The 21,665-nt window shown below is 36.3% G+C and overlaps 1 protein-coding gene across 2 annotated transcripts in view; it reads left to right on the top strand.

Annotated features, from left to right (window-relative positions):
* sorcs2 (sortilin-related VPS10 domain containing receptor 2) overlaps positions 1 to 21,665 on the top strand; it is a 369,458-nt gene that overhangs the window by 101,384 nt on the left and 246,409 nt on the right. For both annotated transcript variants that reach the window (XM_006629678.3, XM_015344988.2), the window contains exon 2: positions 14,343 to 14,410. In XM_006629678.3, coding sequence (XP_006629741.2) covers positions 14,343 to 14,410 — 68 coding nt within the window. The remainder of the gene's footprint in view (positions 1 to 14,342; positions 14,411 to 21,665) is intronic.

Below are 21,665 nucleotides of genomic sequence, written 5' to 3'. Positions count from 1 at the left end.
TTGATGTGATAACCTACTTCAATATTGAATATCTGTCACCTCTTATTTCCCAAATATGCCAGAGAGTAAAGCTTTTACAGTACAAAGATATATCCATATATATGTGAACTTACAGTATACTGCATATGAACTTCATGTAACATTAATAAGGCTTTCGTTAGACAGTAACTAGCACACAACAATCTGTTGAACCATAAAGTAGTAATATGTACAGTACCTACAAGTAGAACCTATTCTAAAGTGTTAACTTTTTAAATTGAAAATATTAAATTAGATATGACATACAATAATTAAGCCTAATTGCAGTGTAATATTTCAGGTGTTCTCTAAATATGCACCATACTGTATGTTACTGGAGTGGATTTATTTGTGTTTTGCTAACTGTATTTTTGGGCTACCTCCATGCATTAATACAGGAAATCAGTTAATGAAGATATCTTAGTAAATTGATCCATCTGATTTGGACACAGCAAACGTGTTCAAAGCTTGCGCTCAGCTTCCAGTCCAAACACTCCAAACACACTTTGAGCCCAGGCAGGCAGACAGCTGGAGAGATAGCAGGCAGTCTCCGAAGAAAGAAGCAGACAGTCTCCAGAGAAACAAGCAGGCAGGTCAGACGGAAATATGAGCTTAATGTTCCAGCACAAGAAGATATGAAAGCTAAAAACTTTAAAATTCTTGCAATACCCTTTCCTAGATTTAATTTGTCTGTGACTCGATTGTTAAAAGAAAAGTTACAAACCACATGCTGTCTGCTGAAAAATTAGTACAGAACTTTCTAAACCAGTGTGAAAGTTCAGGCAAACACCCATTAACAGAACAGTCTTCAAGGTCTCTTATGACACGGGTATCAATACGAATAAAACGCACAGTGCTCTATGCTTTAAATTTATTTTCAGCTACGTCGTACATAACAAAACCCCATTCATATTAATTCGTATACTGTAACTTTTAAATTAACAATAATGGTATGGATCACTTACAGTATGCATGAGATACATAAAAAAACTTTTGTTCTGCCGTGAAGTACATTGATCTAACTGTTGTGAGTTACCACACCTTAAAGTCTCGTTTCATGACTTCTTTCTTGATTTAAATTCCATTAAATTCCCTTTAATCCACTATGACGAGTTTGACAGTGAAGTAGTCCTGATAACAGCACACAGATGAAAGTTACCCGTGATTTATACATTCTGGCAAATGCATCCAGCCAGCCTATTCATAGACTAAACAGAGTCTTGGCGGAGATGTAGTTATTTGTGCCTAAACCTAAATGCTTAAAATTCTATTTTAGAAGACACTAATTTAAATATCTTGTCACATTTTCTGTCTTTATTATATTATTATTAGATTTATGATATTAATTATGTTTGGTTTGGTCAAATTGGCTGCCACACTGCTTGTGTTGTTTCCACATTGGTAAATTAAAATATTTATAGCTATGAACATTTAAACACATACAAAAAATGTTGTAAAATATGGCATATGCTTGTGTTTTGGAAAATAACTTTTACAAAGAACATTTCTAACTAACAAAAAAGAAAAACAATTATGTAATTATCATGGGTTTAATTAAAGTCCTCAAATAGGAATATCACTGATGTACTGTAAGTAAATTGGATTTTTAAATAGATATCTAAATTGGCTTCCTTCAAAGTGGTAACCAAAATCAAAATTGGTTATGTTTTAGTGTTGTTGTCGTACTGTGTAACTTGCAGCTTATTTAAGTACTGGCATGTTTTCTCCTTGTGAAGGCAAAAATTCCACCAACAATTTTTCAGAACAAGTTTCCAATGTTTTTTTTTAAATATTTTGTGGTCAAAGTTCTAGGTACAGTATCTGTTGTGAGCTCTGTGACCAATTAAAAAAAGATAATGTAGCTGACTAATGAAAATCGGTCTTGTTATTTCATCATTAAAGCTTCTTCTTAAAATTCCACTATCACAATTTTACCTTGACCTTCCAAAAGCAGGCTTTACCATGAAGGCAGAATTATACTGGAAAATGCTGTGCTTAAAGTCACACTCTTCATTTTTACCTAAAATGGATTTTAACTTTGACGATTGTTTTAGCTCCTATTATAAGCCTATAATTCATTGTAAATCGACCTGTGGCACCCAATTCAATCCAGAAGTTTCTCCTTGGTACACTTGAACACAAATCATCTTCCTATTTCAATAGAAACAGGCTCTTCTAATTCACACATAAGTTCTCCTCTTTTGTTGTTTTGTATTGATACCATAATGAAAGTTGTCAATAATATTTTTTCTGATTTCTGCTCATGTATCTTTGCAGGTCAATTGCTTTATTGCTAGTAGTCCTGTTACTGTATGTGATAGTTTCAAAATAACCTCGTAGTGGGAAATCTTGTACCATATAAAATACACTGTCTGTAGAACTGAGTTATTTGTTTGTATACTACCGTATTCATTACCATGGTAGGAATGATTATATAAACAGTGATGGGAACGAAACAGTATCCCTGATAGGCTACAAGGCAGCAGGTCTTAGATATTGAGTCAAGTATTTTCCAGACATGAATGGGAAGATGAGAACCAAGATTACTTTAATGTTAACCAACAGCTGCTCTTCTTGCAAACAGCTGTATGTACTAAAAAGAAGCCAGTCTTTCCCAGCTAGGATTCCATTTCACTATAATTGCACCAATAAAGGCAGAAGGAGTTCTTCTTTGGGAAACTGTTTAAGAAAGCTATTTAGTGGATTACTCTGAACAGGAGACATGTCCTTAATAGTGTCATTGGCACTCTTTTTCAGAAAATGGATTACTTTCTTTCTCCATTTCAAGGCCAGTGCCATTCATTAACAACTTGGTTTTGTTTTTAAGCCTTCTTTTTGTTACAGCGTTTCATACCTGCGCTGTGTTTTCCTGATGGCTTTTGTGCTTTGAGGTTTTGTTAAGGATATCTGGCATTTCTGCTTGTGTAAAAAAAAAAAAACCTGTTGTCCTATAAAAAGGCAACTGACTGGGAAAAGAAGGAAAGCATGTTGTAACAGCCCTTTGGAACAAGTTCTGGAGTAATTAGATTTTGTTGATGAAACAGGAAGCCATTGAATATTTGGATGTTGTGCATTAATTCTACAGGTAACGGAGCCCTAGCAAAAATGATAGCAAGCCTGGAAATGGTGAATGTAATGCAGAGGATCCGGCAGGGTTTGGTGGATCACATACACAGTAGAAAAAACATTGTAGTTAATAGAACTTTAAAATGTCTCCCTTCGTGATCACCCTTCAAGATAACGTATAGAATTGAATTAGACACAAATCAATTGGACAACCCCTGTTGCTCTGTCTGGATGTTATTCTTTGCAGAGTCCCTGACGGAATTTCTTTGAATTCCAAGAAGATTTGTTATAACTAACTGAAGTGTACCCTTTTCTCCGTGATTGGTATCCCAAACTGCTAATGAACTGATTGGTCATTCAAGAGCTCAATTCTCCCATTTCTTGGTCTGCTGAATCAATCAATTAGACACCCATCAATTATGCCAGGGGGTTTTCCATGAAAGAGAAGCTTGGATGCCACAGACACATATAATAATCATTTGAAGAAATGTGATTGTCATGAGAAAAGTAGGAAGCCCTGCAGCTCTGATGTGTTTCAAACTATAAGTTTATCTTTAAATTGGTTGGGAATTTAAATGCTAAAGGGAAAATAATAATTGGACGGGAGTGTTGATCTTATTCTAGCTCTGTCCTCCCTTTTAAATAACTCTTGAAGTAAAAACTCCTATGGCAGGACTTATTAGCTGTTCCTTAGGTCATATCTCTAAATCAATCAAAAAGATACCCTTCTTTACATTGAAAGGCCAGTGGCAAGTTGATAAGGCAATGTGACGGCCTTTTCCCTGCAGTTAATTGGGTGCTTCCAATCTTCCAGGAAGATGTGTTGAGTCAGGCTGCAGATATTTCTTCCCTTTTACACTTTCCTTGTCCGTTCAGAAACCCAATTTCAGGCTGTTTTTCTGCCTGTCCAACAAAGCAGTTATGCCACCCAAACAGCCATGAGTTTACAATTGAAGGTACAGTATCAATGTGCCATATCATCCCATTCTGAGAACTGGAAAGGCTCTGTGCTCTGGACGGTGCTTGGATTATGGCAGTAACTTGTAGGACTGTATCTAAATAAAACAGTTTTGTTGGAAGGAAGAGGACCACGGAAAAGCACAGAAGCATGTAATTGTTCTTGGTCTGAGCCAGGAGAGTCTAATGAAGGGTTCTGTTCTTAACTGACTGTTAAATGGTATGTGTTTCACAGTATGTCATTAGTGGGGACTATTTGTAAAACTTGCAAATTTGTATTTAGCTACATGGCAGGAATTTGAATAAAAATGCAGTGAATATCACAAGTAAACATCTGAAAATGTACAGTACCAGGAACATCATTATCATTGACAGTGCTAATATCCAGGTGAGGACATACATTTTAAATTGTACTATTTGAAGCTGTGTCCAAATGTTTGATTTTCACTTTAATATTGGAAATAACATTTCAGTTTATAGAATTGTTATAACAGACATTGACCAGTATATAAATAGGCAGTTTTTAAAGTACTTTTATCTTTAATAATGGATGGTGGTGGTTGTATGACAGCAGTTAACTGCTACAGTAAATACAGGAGTTTTGGAATTTGCGATGAAAGCCAGTTTTCATACTTTTTATTCACTGTTTGTGTGACATTTTTCTTATTGCTATCTATGTTATGAAAACCAATTATTAACAATGTGTTCTAAATCTTACGAGCCAAATAGAATGAGCACAGACTGCCAGAACCTGGTTGCTGTCTCAGGTCTTTTTTTTTTTTAAAGGTGAAAAAGGATTCAGTGAACACTTGAGGCAATATGTATCATTCCTTCCTAGGAAACATGGACCTTTTGTTTTGATGAAGGGATTTAAATAGATTTATCATGCTGTGTGTGATGCCTGGAAAAGATTAGTCATTTTAAAATTTGTTTTCTGAACACATCAGAAATTATGCACCAACAGCATAATGTACAAAGATACTGAAACATATCAGATTTGACCATTCCATTGGTGGTCATGGCCTTTTTCTGTGACTTTAAAAGGATTGTGAATTAGAACAGAATTTTTTGTTGGTTGGTTAAAAAATGACTGACCACAAAAGGTGCCCTTTTCCTGTACATTTCCACACAATTATGACAGAATTGATAAAAGGAAGCTTCCTAAATCATGACATATAATAAGAAAGTAGACAATTGGTTGAAGCAGAAGGGATATTGCTGAGCTTCCTGATACAGTATTTGGAAAATACCATTTCATTTACTTGTCCAAGGAACCCATAATTAAAAAGACAGTGTGCCAAGGACAGATATGAAATAAGCAAAGAGAAATGACATTTGTGGTAGTTGTGGGGTTGCTGTTTTACTATTCAGCATTTTATAAGAGACAGAACATGACCGACCAAGCCAAATAGGTCTATAATTTCTTGGTATACTTATTAGGAAGGCATTAATGTTGACCCATTTTACTTTTTTCTGTTTACCAAAACATTGAAAAACACAGTATATCCCTAAAATTCAGCACAACTGCAATGCAAAATGACAAGAAGAGTGTTAAAAAACCCACACAACTTGGATTTGACATGCACCAACACATGACATTTTGGAGTGCTGGCATTTCAAATGAATGATTTTGCCATCTTTGCATAGGGAAAAATATCTGCCAGCCATCATTTGAGAAAATAAATAAAACAGGAATTCCACATTTGCAGTGAACAATCTAACTTGTGTTTATAACACATCCCACCAAAACAGAATCTTAATGGTATCTGTGTTTGTACCCAAGGACTACAATGTACTTCCCTTCAAGCTCTGCCTTAACCAGCATGGGAGTGAAAGCCACCTCTGGGATGGTATGCTCATGCCATTTTGTGTGTGTGACAGTGCTCATCTGAGGTTGTTCGAATGACGTAATCTCCTAGGAACCGGATAGTGCTGAATTCTTTCACAAGGGAAGCCGGTCTTTTGGCACAGTGGAATTCTTCGCTGTCTGGGGAGCTTTACGGTGTGGCTGGAGTACCTGCAAGTGGCAGTGATTGAATCCCAGCAGTGCCTTATCTGTCCAATGAGTACACTACAAAGCTAGACTATAAAAATTGAGCTATTTGGGGCAGGTAGGGTTGATGTCATTGGACGCTGAAGAGACTGGTATTGTAGGTAGGCCGGATCTTATAACATGTGCTGCATTTGACTCTATTGACACCATAAACAGAATCTAATTAGAGCTCAGAGACCACATTTTGATTACTTGCCTGCTCTCTAAGAAAACATCAGAACACGATGATGCATCTGATAACTGATACTGAGTGCGTTCATTTTACCAGTTACCCTTGGAGAAATGCATTTGAGCAGTACGTGAGGTATTGTAAAAGTATGGAATCACAGGCTCATTGCTTTATGATCCCTAGGATGTTTGATACAGAACAATGCATGGCAAAGCATGTGTCTGGACACAGACTGCAAGGCTGGTTCCTGAATTTTGGCAGTTATGTTGGTAATATTTCAATGTCCTGGTTCTCATATCACAAAGTTTAAAATATCTAGCGGTAAGATGCTTCAGTAAGTGGGATCTTCCAATAACAGAAGGCAGTTCTTCAAAATTAGGTTGAAAGTATGAACTCACCTACCCAAACTTATAGGATGTATGTAGTTATGCTAATATTTAGCATCCTATACTACTTCTTCAGAATGTGGCTTATTCTTAGTGAGGACTTTAGCAGATGCTTGAATCATAGGTCACAAAATAGGACTATTGTACAAGTTGGAAGATCCTTTGCTTCTTGAAATGCACTTGAAAGTACATTTCAGTTGAAGTATGTCTTAAAATATAGTGAAGAAGAGTAACAGTCTGGTTTCATTTTTTTATGCACAGATAAATTTGATGAAGCAAGCTGGTTGTAGTTGTAGGAGGCATGGTTGTAGCCTCCTCCTTCTAGAGAGTAAATTGGATACACCAGCCTTGATTGACTGATTTGCCTTTTAACCCCTTTCGCCTTTCGTAGTTAACTCAAGCACGATATTAAAGTGGATACGGCAGTGTAAATTCGACATGAAGGTTTGGCAGGCCACCAGGGTGCACACAGATCCCAGCACTGCCACTGAAATGTGGGAATGCCAACCCCAGAGCCTGTAGTCCAGAGACAGCCTGTCACCAAAATATGTACACATTTGGGTGGTCTATCACTGTTGGCTTTCTAGAACTCCTCTGGGCTCTTACGATGCACTGGTGGTCCCTTTTGAAGAAGCCTGCTCAGTCCCAAAAAGCAACTCATCACAGCAGTGTTAGTCAACAGATCTTCAGTTCCTCTTCTCGACTGGAACAACTCTGCAGTCTTTTATTCCACTGGAAGAGCTAGAACAGACGAATTCTTGTTGAACCCTATTTCTCTTCCCTGGAACCCCCGGCACACCCTGCTGGGCTCTCCCCCCCATGGCCAGTCCTCCCTTTTAACTGGAAGAAGCCTTCCCTTTCTAACTGGTGCAATACAAAATACCCTTTTTGCTAATGTATTGTTCCTTTCCTATGAAGTCATGTCATGTAATTTCCAGGAGCCCATCCGGCAAGCAACGGGTGCAAGGCAGGGTACACCATGGACGGGGTGCCAGTCCATTGGAGAGCAAGTGCAAACCAATACATGGGGACAATTTCGAGGCCACAGTAAAGGCCGAGGGGGGAAATTTGGTCCAGACATTGGGATAACTCCCTACTCTTATCGAGAAATGCCCGGAGATCTTTAATGACCACCGAGACTCAGGACCTCGGTTTAACGTCTCATCCGAAAGACAGCACCCACTACAGTATAGCATCCCCACCACTATACTGGGGCATTGGGATTCACACAGACTGCAGGGTGGGTGCCCCCTGCTGATCCTACTAACACTAATTCCAGCAGCAACCATAGCTTCTCAGGAGGTCTCCCATCCAGGTACTGACCAGGCTCAACCCTGCTGAGCTTCTGTGGGTAGCCAGTTGAGAGCTGCGGGGTGTTATAGCTGCTGGCTGCTATGAAGGCAGTGTTGGTAATATCTCCTCTTGCTTTTTGAAATAGTTTTTAGTAATGGATCTGATTGCTGCGATTTACAAACTACTTCAGTTTGTTTTACACAGCATCATAAATCAAGTAACGTAAGTCAATCCCATCCCATGTATGAGGTGACTGGGGAGATTTTCCACCACCTCAACATTTTAGCAAATAAGCACAACCATCAAACAACGGCATTGTTTCTGACATTGGATATAATTAATGTGTGCACCAGTGAAACAAATGGCTAAATACAAAGCACTAAAAGTTAGATAAACTAAATGAGTGTGTTTTTAAATAAAGGGGAAGTAGTGAAGTGCCTATAGTTGTGCGTGAGAAAGCATTCTGTCACAGTTAAATTCATAAAAACACATTTTATATAATTATCTTGGGTAAATAAGTGATGTACTGTATTAATGTCTTTTCCACATTTGACTGGTAGTATTTTAATCCGTTCAGACGAGCATGTTTGATTGGGATATTTTACACAATCCACATCATCAGATCAACATGCAGAAAAGCATGCATATTAGGCTGCTTTTGTAAACTTGGATACAGCCTTAGACATAATTCATCTGCTTTTTTTCAAAATTCCTAGGGATTCAGGACGTATCAAACAGTGGGGCCTGCAGTGGCTTTGTGAAAATATGTTCATGTATGGAGACTATACTGTAATAAAGTATAATTTGAAATCCACATGAAACATTATAGGTTTTGAATATAGATCTTTGAATGATACCGATGAGACATCCACCTACAACTAGGTTTCAAATACCTGTCCAGGCCATGTGCTTTGTAAATAATTTCTCCTTCAAATTTCTCTTAATGTTAAAGTGATGAATTGACCATTCCTTCAATGGAAGGACCGACAATGGCAGAGAATACAGTCCTGCTTTTCTTTATAGACTGTCCTTCTCTCAGCCGCTTCTGAAATGACTTTTCAGAGTGACCCCACAAGGCCACCCTGAGGTACAATTTCAGTAATTTTGTTTTCAAGCACAGTTCATGCTCCTGACTTTTTCTGCTACAAATAAAATCGGTGTCAAGTTATCTGTACCTTCTTCTGTCATGAATAAATAACTGTGCTCAATTCCTCATAATATCATACCTATTCATTGCCCCATCACATCCAGTCCACACACTAGAATTTAAATGAGAAAGCTATCCCTAACCTCATTAATGAGAATTTATCCTGACTTTGGGATTGTAGGAGTCACTGTTTCCCTTGGGCTAGGGTGACTGACTCCAGTAGTGGAAGGTGCTGTCTGTTGCAGTGGGGAGATGAGGTCAACAAGTGATGGATCATGCCTCCCACCCCTTTAAGGACTTTAATTTAGAAGCAGAAGAGAGTTCTCTCAGGAAACGCAGGGGGGTTACGTAATATTGCAGGTCTGTTATTCTGTTATTGAGTTCTCTAATCCATTAGGGCCAAGTCCTTCCTGTATATAGTTAAGGGTATTAATGTTCTGTTCTCTGAACACTGGTGCATTTCAACCTTTAAATAACCTTAGTAATGATAAAAAAACTCATCCAACTTAGAGTTTTAAACATTGTCTAGATTTTCCTGACAGTCGATTCCTTGTGTTCGTGTTTATTAAACTGACAGTAAATTTACAGTTGAAAACATTTAAAATAGAACCATGTGCATGATATTCCGGTTTTATTTCATCACGTTAGATGAATTGCAGCAACTCCATCAAATCTTGTTTGGAACAAGTTTTTAAATGTTGTAAAAGTGGACATCTGGGTGGTAAAGATGTTCCTGTTTTGGTCAAACCCTAATAGAAACATTTCTTTGCCTCCTGGGACCACAAACCTCTCTCATTGTTTGGAATGACGCAGGGCCGTTTAGAGCTCTGAAGCTTCTTGATCAGGTTACCAGATGCAAACCAAGAGCTCACAAAGGCTTACTCACATGGAGGCTGTGTGAAAGGAGTTTCTTGTTTCGCAGCCAAAAAGCCAGGGGCTGTGCTGTCCATCAATGGCATCTGAGGCTCCCACAGGACTGTGTCCAGTGTTGAGGGAGCAGGAGCCCAGTAAACAGATCAGACAGAAGTGACAGCCGACACGGAGACCACTTTCAAGTGTAACATTATCGATTAGAGAGCAAAATGTTGCTATGTAGTGTTGTTGCTTTGCTTGGAGTAGAATGTTTTTTATTAATAGTTCAAACAAAAACAAAATACTCTGACTTGGTGTTAAACTCCACCAAAAATAATTTCCTGAAGGATAATACAAATAGAATTCTATAAATGTTGATTTTTGTGTTCTTGGCAGCCAATGTAAAATGTAGTCATTTGTCTACAGCTAACTGTCAGTTTTACAGTTATGTACTGTAATGTGTAATGTGCCAATGTGCCTATGTCCTTCAAATCCCTTTTGCTTCAGTGCATTTTAAATGTGTTCTGTTACAAATGGTTTACTTTATCTTGTTTTTTATTTTTTATGAGTAATTTTTTTAATCGTAGAAGTGACAACAAAATCCGGTTCTATAAGTTAAACATATACAAGGAAAGCATAAGCCATTACACACCGAGGTTTACTTGCTCAAGAAACACACTAGTTTCTTTACCGCACAAGTTAGCTGATTAAATAATCTGAACACATAGCATTTACACATTCGGTGTGGGATGCATCTTGAAAATCTGAGTCATTGTGACTGACTGTTCTTCAATCATCACACACTGTGTATGTAATGTGGGTAATTTCAATCAGTAATAATTAGAAGTATGCTTGTAGCTGATTATTTCAAATGATCTAAATTATAACCCTGTTGAGAAATGTTTCTTTAAAAACTGTATGAAATGAATGCCCTTAGAAAAGATTGCTCTTGTACACCATTGCAAAAGCAGGAGAAACTGTAGAAAAAGATAGTGAAATCATGGTAGAAGAGAGAGAGAGAGAGTCTTTATTATCCCTGAGGGAGTAATTTGTTTTACATTGGCAGCGTTGGCGTACTCATGACAGAAAAAAAAAAACACAACAATATGCATACACGTTTGCATAGAAAATCAAGTGTTAAGTAAGGATATGGCTACAGGTATGAATGAGAACTTGAATCCATTGGTTTTGGAGTGGGGGAGTTTGTATTTGTACTCTGATGGGAGTAACTGGAATTCATTCAACAAGAGTGTGAAGAATCATCAGAGATGTATTTTGCTTTACGCAAAACACATGAATGATAGATGGTGGAGTAGGCTGGAAGATCAGCACCAACGACCTTCTGGCATATTTTCACAAGATAGAGAGCTATGCTAGAGCATCCCATCACAAGAAACTACAGAAATGCAAGTGTATGATCTGAGCAGTGTAAAACCACTGTGATAATACTGTAGTGTGGAAATTACCTGTGAAAATAATAAGTTGACCAAAATGACCTTTTATAAAAGATCTCTTAGACAATATAAGGACATCCATAACATCTCTTGAATATACTAAAATAATGTTTTTTTAACCAGTATAATTTTCCTTTCTACCCTGAATTATACTCCTTGACCACTGAGGTTTGAAACATTTTTCTACGGATATAATGATACGTATCAAGAATATTGTGTATCACTATTGTTACTTGTCCAAAACACCTATTCTGAGTTTTCGTTAAAACAATTTTACCTAGGACTCGTGATAAGAGGCAAAATCTAAACTGCATTGTTTTATTACAGCAATTGCTCATGTGCCTTAAAAATATTCATTCATCCATTATATGACCATTTTCTCCAATTCATTATTGCGTGGGGAGCCAGAGTCTATCTTGGCAAGCAACAGGAGCAAGGTGGGGTGCATAAAAATACAGTATTCATAAGTTCATTAATGGATCCATACTGTAGCATTTTCAATCATTTTGTGTTGTGGTTTCTGGATACATGCTATATCACTGCAGCCCCACCTTCAGACTAATATTGTATGGCTTTTTCAGCCCAGTAGTTCTGCTTTGATATCTTGTTTTGGGAATCTTAATTTCAAGACTGGTGTCAGAGCTTTGACAGGTTTTGGCAGAGCCTTCACACTGGCCTTAAAGCTGCAGTAATAATGGGAGAAAAAAAAAGATGATGCCATTAGAAAAACAAATGTATTCTTTGGTCCAGCAATTTTAAGATGTCTAGTATCATACTAGGAATAGAATAGAGGAATAGAATCCACTCAATCGAATCTCTGAAATGACAGCAAAGGGAATATGTCTTTTAAAAACCTTTGCCATGTTTAGTAAAACTGTATAATCTTGCTAATGTGAACTTGGGATAAACATTTCCCTAGAAATTAAAATAGAAAACAAGACAGCCATTTGAATAACTTAATAGGTTTGTGTCTTGAACAAATGCATAATGATCACCTTCTATCCCTGTGAAAATGCTAGTATTAAAAGATTCCTGTAGTTACATCCTTCCTACTCTGTCGTCTGTAATTATCTGTTAACGTTGCCAGTCCAGATAAACACTACTTTTCCTGGTATTTTTGGTTTTACTTTTTTGATGACTGTCCATCTGTTTTGAGTCACCAAGGGAGGGCTGTCCTATATTTATATATGTGGTTATTAAAAATAAATTGTGTGTCACATGGGAGGAAAAGAATTGACCTTTATCCCTTCCTATCTAAGGCTTAATAACTGGGATTCACACCAAGTGGCACACGAGGACCTGTGCTTATGGGGTTTTGCTATCAGACAGACGCTTCTATAAATTCCAGTTTAGAAAACTAATCAGCAGTTGTCAGATATTGTCTACACTGCAGCAATAAATACACCCTGCCTGTGGTAATATAAATCTAGTGTAAAAGACAGTCTTAAAGGTAAATTATAAAAGGTTTATGCATGTATGCTACCATATTTAAAGCATTATGTGAAATGAAAGGAAACCTACAGTATAGTTTTAAGGCGTGCATTAATACAGGCCTAATGACTCAACAAAATAGAATGTTGTCCTGGTTAAAATCTTTGCAGTTTCATATACTCAGTTTGCAACATGTCTAGTTTGTGTCTTTTTCTGCTAAAGATCAAATTTGTTCTTCCTTGCAACAAGTGCAAGCTAACACATTGTTTAGGGTCTAATAAATTTGGTCTCACAGTCCCTTACTAAGCAGTTAATCTATATACTGTAGTAAGGTAACATTTTTCCATTTCCATACATAGTTTATGAAGGTCATGGTTATAAAATCAATTATTAAATTCAATTATTTCAATCTTTCAGGGTAAAATATTTTCTGTTTTGGTATACTGTATGTACATGGTACATAATATTCTGGTTCTGTAATGCCTTTTGAAAGACAAACTTTTGAAATGCCTAAACATAATATTGTATATATTTTAAACAAGGTCACAGTTAAGTGTTTATTTTCATTGTGTAAATCTCCACCAGCCTGTCTGCACTACTGCCCCTTACAAGGGGCCTAGAAAATTAACATTATGGTCCTTATTGTACCATGTTCTATGTTCACAGCATGTTGTCTGTAGCTTTCCTATATGGCCTGGTAAATTGTAGTACAAGTTTGAACATTAATAATTGTGGGAGAGCCTCAAATTAGCAACCTTAATACCTTTACCTTTTTCATGTTTTGAAATCCCCATAACAAGTGAATTACAATCTGTGGCCAAGCATAATTTCCACTGGAATTTCAGTTTGTAAAATAATACCCTCTTTTTTTCTGGCGCTGCATGTAACATGCAAATGTTTCAGGGTGCCACAAAATTGATAATAAAGAAGTCACTAAGAATATGCTTTTCATTTCTTTTATAGCATTTCAATTAATTGAAGTCCTTCATGCTGGAGGTCTGTTACTTCGTTAAATATTGACAGAAAGACAAAATAGAATTTAGTCATGCAATAACATTGCTTCTTTACTCAAAACCAAGTGAAAAATGAATTTATATGATTAATGTTGACTCTGTCAGAGTCTGTATAATCTGGCACCTACTGTATTCTCCATTTATTTTTCAGCAAGTGCGTTTCAGACTAGACGAGAAGCCAGATTCCTCAGGAGATACCCTAAAATGGCCTTGAGCTGCTGACAATCCTCAGTGACTTAGCTAAATGATCAGCTAAAATACTCAAAATTTTACAGCTTTGCTTAACATAGTTTATTAAAGTGCTGACTGATGGTGCTTCAAGTTAATTAATGTGAAGTTCTGGAACTAATAAAAATATGAGGAAAGATTTTTTATGTATATGGGTCCTCTTTATTTTCATATGAAGGATTTCTTTGCTGCACTTTTTATACATAATTCAATAGCTATTTGGTTTTAGTCCTGTATTGATACTGTATTACAATTATTTGTTTTTTCTTTTGTAGGTTATTCTTATCCTGACCAAATATTACCATGCAGACTCAACCAAGGTTCTGGAGAGTTCCCTGTGGAGGTAGGCCTTGCTTCATGCACTATCAATTGCAGTAGAGGTTTTTAAGAGGGCTATGGTTCTCCTGGGAGAGCAATTACAGGCATTTACTTCAGCCACATACATTGAACATCCTAGTCTTCTTTCTAAAGGGCAGCAGAAAGGAGGTGGGTAAATAATAAACAGAAAACTAGTGTCCCAGGCAAATAACATGTACTGTAGTCTGATCTTTGTATAAAGAATGATGACAAAAGGTTTCCAAATATACAGTGTTTGTTAGTTTTATTATGGTGACCAGTTAAATCCAGCTGTCAGTGAAATTTGAATTGTTGTTAATTAGATCTGTGAAAGATAATACTCTGAGCCCTCTACATAGATCTTCCTGCGTGTACTTGGACACCTTGCGGGGCTTTAAAAAAAAGTTATCTCCTTCTCTTGTGTTATAGCTTTGTTATTAATATTGGAATTGTTTTTCCTTTTTGTCCTTGCTTTAGTATCAGAATCCCCACCGTAATCTATTTCATATCTAGAAATTGCTGTTTTTCCCAGCGGGAGTCCAAAGGAATGAAATGGTAACAATGAAAGGGCGGAACTGCGAGTGCTGAAACAATAAATACTGTATTCTACACTTCAACAATAAATCAGTTTTTGTTTAAGGTTCCAGAAAAAGAAATATGATGCATGTGTTTCCAAAGTTACCTTACTAATGTCCTACATTAAAACAATTCAATCTTTTACCCTCAATGTCCAGAGCAGTCAAGGATATAGTGATCCATCTGAGGTATTCCTGGGAGAGGCAGCTTGAAGTATCCCTAAAGTCTTGTAAATGCCAAGCTACCAGTTATGTAATGGCACTGAAAAACAAGCTTTTGGCAGCATTTGTATAAAGCAGTGGCTCCAGCATTTTGGTTCAATTGCATTATTTACAGTTCTAGTGTGGGTTCTCAGTTGCCCAGATTAATGTCTACATTAGGCTTGTGGTGTGCAACTCATTTTACAACAAGAAAAGGTTATGTAAGATTTTATTTTCATTACATTGTTGTCTGAAAGTGCTGTTTTTTCTTACAATGGGTGCTTGTAAAGTTTCAAGGAAAACAACAAATGGCACACATGCAAAATCCAAGCGATCTTAACCTTTTAGCATTGGTAAATTATTTAAATATTTAATAGACCGTCATCAACACTGATGTCATCAACATCAATAAACACATTAATTTACATTGTGATAAATGATAATTACCCATTACCCATTTGTAGTATTTTTAATCAACATATGGTGCACCACGGTCATCTTAAACTCCTCATGGGATGTGAGTGATCAACATGTCCTTATATTAAGATGCATATCAGATTTAAAGATATATATATATATTTAAAAAAACTTGTAATTAAACAAAAACTTTAAATATTTTTTCACACAAACAAGTGAAATTCAATTAAAATGGTCACAAAAGTAGTGAAATATCTATAAAAACAAGAAAACATTAGTTATTAGCTAAATATAGCACACATTCATTATCTAACTTCAAAAGAATTAAATCTTTCAAAATCATCAGTTTAAAGAATTTTAGTATACACCATGACAAAGTAGACATTCCTTACCTCGTAAATCTTGCTGGTACTTTTTGTGCAGCACACATTTAAACATAGATAAAGAAATCTCTCCTCCTTTATATCGAGCACATTGTAAATAATCCTGTACTGTACAGTAGGTGTACTATACTGTAGTTTAATTTCACTCCCCCTTAGATGCATTTTAGTCCTAGATCAAACAGGAGAACAGAAGGAAAAAATTGTTCTTCCCTTATTTAATTTTTTCAGGTTTCATTTAATAAAATATAGGCTATATACAGCAACACAGGTGATAGGGCACCTTTACTTTTAAAGAGTACAGTTGTTGAGGTACATTATGATGGAGATGTTGTTGATCCCATGTTAGACATTAAGAAGTATGCTGATTATTCTCGAATCAATAGGGAGTGCTTCTGCATAAAGATTCATAATCAAACAAAAAGGAAATAAAAGGTTCTTAAACAGGGTTGTGTTATTGTGGTTTTTGGGATTTTTTTTACTGTTGGGATTATTTTTTGTGTAAGGAATATCCTCCTATGCTCATATACACATTATGAGCTGCCTGCCCTCAGCAATTATAAGAACAAGTTGAACATTTCCTTGAAGAACCTAATAGCAATTCAGGAAACATCTCGGATTGTATTTCCGTGTAATTCACTTTATTGTTACAATATGGTCGGATAACTTGTAGCCTCTGTGAAAACTCTGAGGCATTCTGCAAGCTTGTTACAGTACCAGGCAGAATTAGTTTTGTGTTGGGATCCAACACTTTATAAGGAAAATGTCTTTGGTCAGTAAAAAAATAACTACTGTAGTAGTTTCGTGGTAACAGTCTATTATATTTTAAATGTAAGAAAACTGCAGATGGTGGAGTGTGAGGGAGTTTTGAGATGTCGGATTTTTGTACTATTTTGTGATGTTTTTCAAAGCAGTGTTAGCAAAAAGTGGACAAAATATGCACAGTATAAGACCTTTATTGAAAAGAGAATTTAAAACATTTTCTACTCTGAAACATAACTGAGTCAGTGACTTCTGACAGGTTCAAGAGAACTGAGTTGTATGAAGATTGACAGATATTAACATGGCTTACCTGAACTTTTCTGGGTGTTTTTTTTCCGTTTAATTTTTAAAAAGGCACAGAAGAATAAAAAAAGGTCCATATCTCCCTTATATTTGTGGTGGGAAAGCAGTATGATAGGACTTAGTACAGCTTTCCTGGGTTCTTTCACTTTTTGAGAATTGGAATAAAACTCATTGCCCAACATTTACACAGATCATGCCTGTATATGGGTCCAAGTGAAATTACTCTACCTACAGGTACAGTATGTATGAAATACCCATGATAGTACTAGCCTTGAAATAGGAGACACTTTTTTGACCATATTGGACATTTTAATGTCTTGTTAGTGATTGTTTTCTTTAATTCCAGGGCACGAGACAGTTTTGTACAGTTTGTGTGGCTCCAGAAGTCTTGGGCTCGGCTTTAGTGTCTGTTTATAATTGTTGTAATATGTTACGTCTGATAAAAAAACAGTGAATTTTTTTTGTCTGATTTTGAAAATAGGTTTTACTTCAGTTTTTGCTTTGCAGTCAAATCAGCTCTTCTATGGTAGCCTTCCCATACAGGGGAGTATTCTACTGTCAAGAGGTTGTGTTGCAGGAAAAGCATATCCTTCTTGTTTTACATCACTGTATCTCTTCCACAAGAAAGGGCAGAAGGGACTCACAGCATGGTGGGATGGGCACTTTGTTTATGTGCTCACGGTGGAGCTGCTCCTTACTGAAGTACTTAATTATTGTCAGGAGGGGATCTCTGGGACATCAGCAGAGTGAATGGCACTGAAGTTGTTACAGTAACCCTAGCTGAAGTGCTAGTGGCCAGAAGGAAAGTACCTTTCACCATTTCAAATGTATGTCCTATAGTATCTCATTCCTATAACTATAAAGAAATATTCACCAAGCATCAGTTCACTCACTAACAAAGGAAGTAAACTGGGATTTGACTGTTTAGTTATTAGTAGCAGGGTAAGTGTTGCTGTACTAGTAATCTTGCTCACTATGAGAGGAAACACATTTTCAGACATTTGGTGTCCGTGTTTGGTGTATGTTGGCTGAGGAGCCAATGGTGTGAAGTTACCATCTGTGGGATTATGATTGAAAATTTCAAAATCAGAACCCCCTTTAAATGTACCATTCTTAAAAGGCTATGTTTTCCAATGTAATTTGTAAATTTCTAAAGGTTTCCAACTGCAATTTGTTTCTAAGGAATTCTGCTTTTGGTAACATTCAATGTGAACTGATAAAATGTCTACATGGCTCCTTGTTGCTTACAACAGGTTTTGGAGTGTAAAAGAAGTGGTTTGGGGTCACATTTACACACGTCTGGAAATTCATAAATGCATCAGGCTGGGGCTTTTTGAATAAAACAGGAACAGATTCATTTAAAAATTGTGAAATCGTCAAACCCAGAGACAGGGTTTTCTTGTCCCTTGAGCTTTGATACTTTAAGAAATTCAAAGGGTCTTCAGGCTGTTTAAAAGATAGAATGATGACTTTTAGACCACTGGTGCATAATACATTTCTTTGAGAAAGGCTGCCATAGCCCACTGTAGTATCTCCACAGGGGGTAGACTTCAGAGTTAGCTTTGAGTGTCCTTTACTGGGATCTCAGGGATTTGGAGGAGAGTGTGGATAATGTATTACACTGCATTATAGAGATTAACATATGACACTTACTAAATCAATACCAGCGTGAAACTGTACAAAACCACTGATTTCACTTCTGTTTGATCCAAGGCTTGAAAGTCTGAGGCAGATACAAGCCCTCTTTTCTACATTTGTATTTTTTTCCATTTGTTTTGGCCTGAAGTTAAAAGCTGTTGACAATTAGACCGAGTTGCCCTTGCATTTTAAAGCTGTTATAAATATACAGATTTTGTCAATGTCTACTGAACCCAATTATGTTAGAGGCTGCTGTCTTATTTTCCTAAATATTCCATCTTTCCTTTTTAGAGATAAGGAAGCAGGCACCCCACCAGATGGTGCTGCATTGTAAATAGTTAATAGCAAACCACATCCTTCTCCAATTTCCATCCAGACCACCATACATATTTAATGTTCTTCTGAGGACTGTAGCAAATCCTGTATCTGAAAAATGCATTTAAATAAATATATGAATAGGACACTTATAATATTGAGGAACTGGTAAATGGCTAGAAATATATCACCTTTCGGTTATCAAAAGACTCTCTTAAGAGAAAAAGGTTTCTACACATTGTCATGATCAGACTTATGGAAAAACTGTCAATGGCAATTGACAGAGGGATATTAACCCACAATCATGTTCTAGACAACTTTTGGAAATGAAAAGACCACATGATTTTCACTCAATGCTATTTTGTGAGTATAGTTTGAATTTAGCCGTTACTGAATCTAAATGGGTTATCACTGTCAATTAAAACAAAATGTCTCTCTATAGCAGTCTGTTCATACTACAATAATACCTTTGAGATTTACTTATATGTATGTTTGATGGCTGTTAGGATATTGACGTAGTATCTACTTTTTCTAAAATACAGTCCAACAGAGCACTAATTCCTTATTGTGTGTTTAATTATGTATATTACTGTGTATAAAGATGTGTATATTATTTGAGACTTGGATCATTCAGCAGTTTGAAAAATAATGTGACCCAATTCGGATATATCACGCTTTGAATTGCCATTTAGCATTTAAGAAAATTAGGTGGTAAAATTATCTATCTTTCTGTTGTACTGTTTTTCTGTGTGTATACAATAGGACTAATGTAATGTTTAGCTCTCATAATCATTTAACTACTTGCAAAATGAACCAGGCCTCCATCTGGAACAAGTTTCACATTTCCTTCTACATTCTTTCTGGAATCAGTAACAGTACTGCTGAAACTACAGACAGCTGGGGCTAACAAAAAAATTGATCCCCTAGGATTTATAATTTCTGCCTTTGAGAAAACTGTGAAAGTATTCAAGGAAAAGTATTGCTTGGCTATATGCAACAAGACTGCTTCCATCTTCAAATACCCTCTCATAACTCTTTATTTCCAATTAGTTTAATCTATATTTCAATTTCAAGAAAATCAAATAGCTTTCTTGGATGTATTTTTAAAATGAGAGTAATGGCAGTCATGAACATCTTGAAACCAATCTATTGCATTTGGCTTTCTTGATCCCTAATCCTTTATACCATTTTAACATAATGGAATCAATTAAATTGTTTGGTGTACAGATGATTTCTATTTATTATAAAGTGCTGTATTAATAATAAATGATACAGCTCTAACTAGACTAAATTTGCAATATTTCACATGCAGTGATTAACATAACATAACATCACTTTATTAGCCCTATACAATTTCTTGCATTAGGAATTTGCCTTTTCACATACCCCAGCTTGCTCTCCATGAGACACAGAGAGGGAGAGAGCCTGGGGTCAGAGCACAGGGTCAGCCATTGTACAGCACCCCTGGAGCAGTTGGGGTTAAGGGCACTGCTCAGGAGCCCAACAGAGTAGGATTCCTCTGCCGGCTTGGGATTTGAACCAGCAATCTTCCAGCCACAGGTGCAGATCCTCAGCCACAGAGCCACCGCTCCACCCCAGTGTTCTGTGTGCATTCTGAATGAGCCCTTTAACTGGTTGAGACTCTCCGGGCCCTAACTTATTGATTTATTTAAAATAATGTCAAAACATTTAGAAAATAGCACCTTATTAATCAGTTCAACGATGTACCTGTAAATTCCTATGAAATGAAAACCAGAAGGCCCTGTGCTTTTTAAGAGTAATTTACAGTATTAATGAATACCTCTCAAGAAACAAGAAAGATTAAATAGGTATTGCGGAAAAAAAATCATAAGAGACCTTTGAGAAATCCGAGATGTTAACAATCTCTAGTTTTTTTTTGTAATTTTTTACTATAAGTAGCTATAAGTGAAAATTAAAAATGGTTTGTAATTTAATTGTAATGTAAAGTGCTTTGTCCAATAGTGTGATTAAGGCTTGATTCAGAAATAACATGTAAATGCATCATTGCTTTTGACAAAAGCTAATCTGCACTGCATGGTATGAGTTTTTTCAAAGAAATTCTCTATTCTATGCCTAAAATGTTATGTTCAGTTATTAATTTTTTAGTTCGTGTTATTTTGGAAAGAAGAAAACTGACTATATCCTTTTTAACAGTGAACTATTTGAGTTCTTGAGAAGGTTCTTTGATTTCACATGCTGGATTATCATCATATAGTTTAACTTTAAACTTGTTGATTTCTCATTGGTAAATCATGCACAGTTTGCATCTCTTATTTCCACTGTTTCCAAAATGACTTATTGCAGTGTTTTTAAGATTTTACAGATAGGATGTTTTAAGTCTTTAAAGAGAGGATGCTTGACTATTTTTTTTCCCAAGAGCAAATTATAAATCCTAGAGCAGAGATCTGGGATAGGAATGGTTTGAAGATGCTTTAAAACTTGCTGACATGTATGTATAGACTGTAATAACACTTGAGCCATCTCTGTCCCATCTAGTGAGTACATTTTGAGTTATGGAGATTCAGCAGTCCTGAAGTCATTTCTTACATTAAAAATACATCACCTGAGAGAAGCTTAGTTTTTGCAGATTGAAGTGGAAGGAATGCTTTTTTAGAAGTTTGCAACTTTCCTCCTAATGAAGTTTTAAACC

This window comes from Lepisosteus oculatus, chromosome 1, assembly GCF_040954835.1.
Source record: "Lepisosteus oculatus isolate fLepOcu1 chromosome 1, fLepOcu1.hap2, whole genome shotgun sequence".
In the NCBI taxonomy this organism is placed as follows: Eukaryota; Metazoa; Chordata; class Actinopteri; order Semionotiformes; family Lepisosteidae; genus Lepisosteus; species Lepisosteus oculatus.
Note: the sequence above shows the minus strand (reverse complement) of the source record. Positions and strands in the feature narration are given on the sequence as shown.